This window comes from Plectropomus leopardus, chromosome 3 (assembly GCF_008729295.1).
Source record: "Plectropomus leopardus isolate mb chromosome 3, YSFRI_Pleo_2.0, whole genome shotgun sequence".
NCBI classification, from domain to species: domain Eukaryota; kingdom Metazoa; phylum Chordata; class Actinopteri; order Perciformes; family Serranidae; genus Plectropomus; species Plectropomus leopardus.
The window spans coordinates 35447875-35451997 of NC_056465.1; the positions used below are offsets into that span (position 1 = coordinate 35447875).

Consider the following 4123-nt stretch of genomic DNA (forward strand, 5'->3'; position numbering starts at 1 on the left):
AATAATTTAGACTGAGCCAAAGAACAAACAAACAAAAAAAAAATCTAATCTGAACTCAAAGTGTCCCATCATGGTCTCAGGACAATGACGCAAATGTAACACCAAAAATGAAAAAATGAATTCAGAGAAAATACATCATTCCCAACTATATGAAACCTTAAAATCTGAATCACAATTTTTGTTTTGGATTTGGTTACCAGCAGTTTTTGGCTATATTGATACACACTGATGATGTCTGACAATGTTCTGTATGTCCCTCTTTCTTCCATATATGACTCCTAAAGTTAAATCTGAAAATTCCCTCTGCATTGTTTTCTCTCCCGACATTTACAAATGTTACCCTACGAGTTCAATCATTAGGCGTTATTGTGCTTTAGTGTTATTGACGTGATTGCTGCTAATGTTGTCATTGATTTAGTGTTTCGGGTCAATTTTTCTTTGAATGTTTTTAATGCAGCCGACAAACGTGACAGAACTTCAACTCTCGTCTTGAGTCGCTCTTTAATTGCTTGCGTAAAAATTGTGAATTCTTATTATTGTACTGCATATGAGCAGAAAACCTGCTCCTCAGGCGATAAAATATAAAATGCCTTATATGTCATTGTCTGTTGTAGAAGTTCTGAATACAAACTATATAAATCGAGGCTGAATACGTGACTAACATGACTGGACTAACATAATAATACTTACAAAGTATGGCATGAAAAACGTATCAAAATTCACCTCCAGGGTTGAACTTTGGCACTGTAGATAACGTAAATGTGCGAAACACAGTAACAAAGACAGAGGTGTTATGACAGGGCGCGGTGCGTCGTACAGTAAAATCCCGATAATTATAAAAATTTGTAAAACCGAAGCGTTTGAAATGTTTTCTCTGTTGTTATTTGGAATAGAGGTAGTGTGGAAGCATTTCAATTTACAAGACGTGGGGAGCTGCTAACTGTGTGCCTATTGTGTGGATATATAATGTAAGAGAAATACAAAGAGGCAACATGGACATCGAGTGGAAACTGTACAAACTGTGACGTGTGGATATGAGTCCCCTACGCAGGCTGCTAACGGTGCTGCCGTAGTCCAGATAGGAAAAGTGAAACTTCTGTCCGTTATGTTGAAAATGTCGTCCCAAACCCCGACTGTGTCCCGCCGCGTGACTTCGTACAGTACGTCACGTCCAATCCCGATGGGGTTTAATTTAAGTTTTCGGGGATTTGTCTACAGGTGCAGTGGTGGAGGAAGTTAGGACGGAGGAGTGAAGAGGAGGTGGAGGATCAGTTGGAGGTGTCAGAGTGGACGCTTCCGGGTCCTTCTGTGGGTGAAGTCACTGACGAGGGGGTCGGAGCATCCTGCCAGCCACCGTTTGCCTGGGAGAAAAAAACAAGAAGAAGGATACGAGTGGTGAGTCCGTTACTTTCCTCGTCATTACTCAGCGCAGCCGGGTCAAACCGTGAGCTAAACAAATGGAAGTCCTGAGGGCAAGGTGGTGTATGAACGGATACTCTGAGCGATTCGCCACATAGTCGCAAAACAGCCTTGAGCCAAATTGCCTCCTGAATTGGAAGAAAAGCGGACTCTCTCAAATTACATTTCAGAATTAGACTGACATAAAAGAGAAAAAAAAATCTTGTTTTTTTTCAGCCGAGCAGAAATTACACCCCATCATCTGCTGCAAACTCAAATAACGAAGAAAACAGAAGAAAAGTCGAGCTGTACAAGATTTCGCCTTGAAAAAACGCCTGTCACTTTGTCTTTAAATAATGTGAATAATATATGTAAATTGTAGAAAAAGACTTTTGAAACAAAACAAGTACAATCAACGTCATATGCACTCATTATGACGCTGACAGCAGGAATTAACATACAATGAGAGCAATGAAGGCCCTTTCCGCTGCCACAGACGGGCCTGTTAAAGAGCATTTAGGATATTAATAGTTAACTTTAAAGCCGTCACAAAAACTTGGCAGCCTTTCATTTCAGAGCCCGTTATTTAAGACGGCAGACGGTAATCAAAAGTGGAGGGGTCACGTCGTAGAACACGTGACTTTGGTGGCGCTCAGCATGTTTCAGAATTGTAATTACAGCTGTAATCATCAACAGCATGCATTATGTATCCGCTCAGTCATTATCCAGCCTTTTTTATTTCAGACATTTCCTTAAACTCTCTCAACATTTGTTCTACTCTTCATTCATAAAGTTTATCTACAAATGTCTGGACAACTGTTTTGTGGATACTGGGATATAAGCCCAAACTCAATGTTTATTTACAACAACTTCTGGGTAGAAAACGGCTCCGTCACAAACACAGAAACAAATGACATCTGCCTAAATTGACTTGTTTTGTTTTAAGCCACCCAAAAATAGGCCAAACTAAAAAAACAAAGCAATATCAGTTTAAGTGTGTGCTGTATTTAGAATATATATTTTACAGCTTTATCTTACCGTAAAACAGCCCTTACCGACGTGGATTTGAAGCTGTTATATCAAAAACACCTGACTCCATTGAGAAAAACAATAATTTTACTCCACCAAAAGCTGGAGTTGCTGCTCATCTGCTTCCCTGATCAGCTAATGTGTACAGTAATGCAGAGCAAATATTCAAATATAGTGCACTTTTACCTGATATTGATTTTAAGTGTCTATAATTCATACAAATATATGGCTTAGGTTCCATGCAGGTAGATTTGGTTTATCAAAGAAACACAGTTCATAAAAAAGGACAATGGAAGTGCCACATATGTAGGTTGGCCCACAGTCTTTAATGCTGCATCTTATTTGTTAGTTATGACTGAAAATGACAACAAAAATAAACGTGTTTGCTGAGTTTACAAATTGTCACAATTTAAAACTATGGCCAGTTTTCTACCCGGATGTGACTTTTGTTGTTCACATAACATCATGGTGATTCTGTCGATACATTTGTTCATTGGATGGAAAACCATCCCCCTACATTAATCAAATATGCTAAAGTTTGATGTGTTTTTCTTTTTTCCCAAGTGGTGAAGCCGTACTTCAGCAGACGCCATTGCTCGACTGCAGTAAGTAGATATCAATCAGTATCCAACACTGACCATTTTGGATCCAAAATGTCCAAAATGACACCAAAAAGTAGCACTATAGCATGTCGCCTAAAATCCCGCCAAAAATCCCACCATCGTTCGTTGTCCAATATAATACCAAAGAAAACTAAACTACATAATTTAGCTTGTTGAGAAAATGGCCAAAATAGCAATAGTGTACAAAGTGGGAATAAAGGCCAAAAAGGCCAAAAACCTCGGAATTTAGGACGTCAAAAAAATGGCTGAAAACAAAAAGGCAATAGTATAGTATGTGAAAAAAGTCAAAATTTGACCCCTCCCAAAAATGGCCGAAAACCACATAGAATCGCTCGCAGAGACGCGCCATGGTGTACAAAGTGGGAATAAAGGGGAAAAAAAGGCCAAAAACCTCGGAATTTAGCGCGTCGAAAAAATGGCCGGAAAAAAAAGGCAATAGTATAGTATGCGAAAAAAGTCAAAATTTGACCCCTCCCAAAAATGGCCGAAAATCACATAGAACAGCTCGTAGAGACGCGCCATGGTGTACAAAGTGGGAATAAAGGCCAAAAAAGGCCCAAAACCTCGCAATTCAGCACTTCAAAAAAATGGCCAGAAAAAAATAGGCAATAGTATAGTATGCGAAAAAAGTCAAAATTTGACCCCTCCCAAAAATGGCCGAAAACCACATAGCACAGCTCGTAGAGACGCGCCATGGTGTACAAAGTGGGAATAAAGGCCAAAAAAGGCCCAAAACCTCGCAATTCAGCACTTCAAAAAAATGGCCAGAAAAAAATAGGCAATAGTATAGTATGCGAAAAAAGTCAAAATTTGACCCCTCCCAAAAATGGCCGAAAACCACATAGAACAGCTCGTACAGGCGCGCCATGGTGTACAAAGTGGGAATAAAGGCCAAAAAAGGCCAAAAACCTCGCAATTTAGCACGTCAAAAAAATGGCCCAAACAAAAAAGGCAATAGTATAGTATGTGAAAAAAGTCCAAATTTGACCCCTCCCAAATATGGCCGAAAACCACATAGTACAGCTCGTAGAGACACGCCATGGTGTACAAAGTGGGAATAAACGCCAAAAAAA

The 4123-nt window shown here is 39.5% G+C and overlaps 1 protein-coding gene across 1 annotated transcript in view; it reads right to left on the reverse strand.

Annotated features, from left to right (window-relative positions):
- The window catches only part of LOC121941021 (pre-B-cell leukemia transcription factor 1-like), a 141422-nt gene continuing 137299 nt past the window's right edge, over positions 1–4123 (reverse strand). The window contains 1 exon segment of the mRNA XM_042483717.1: positions 1–1361. Coding sequence (XP_042339651.1) covers positions 1269–1361 — 93 coding nt within the window. The 3' untranslated portion in view covers positions 1–1268.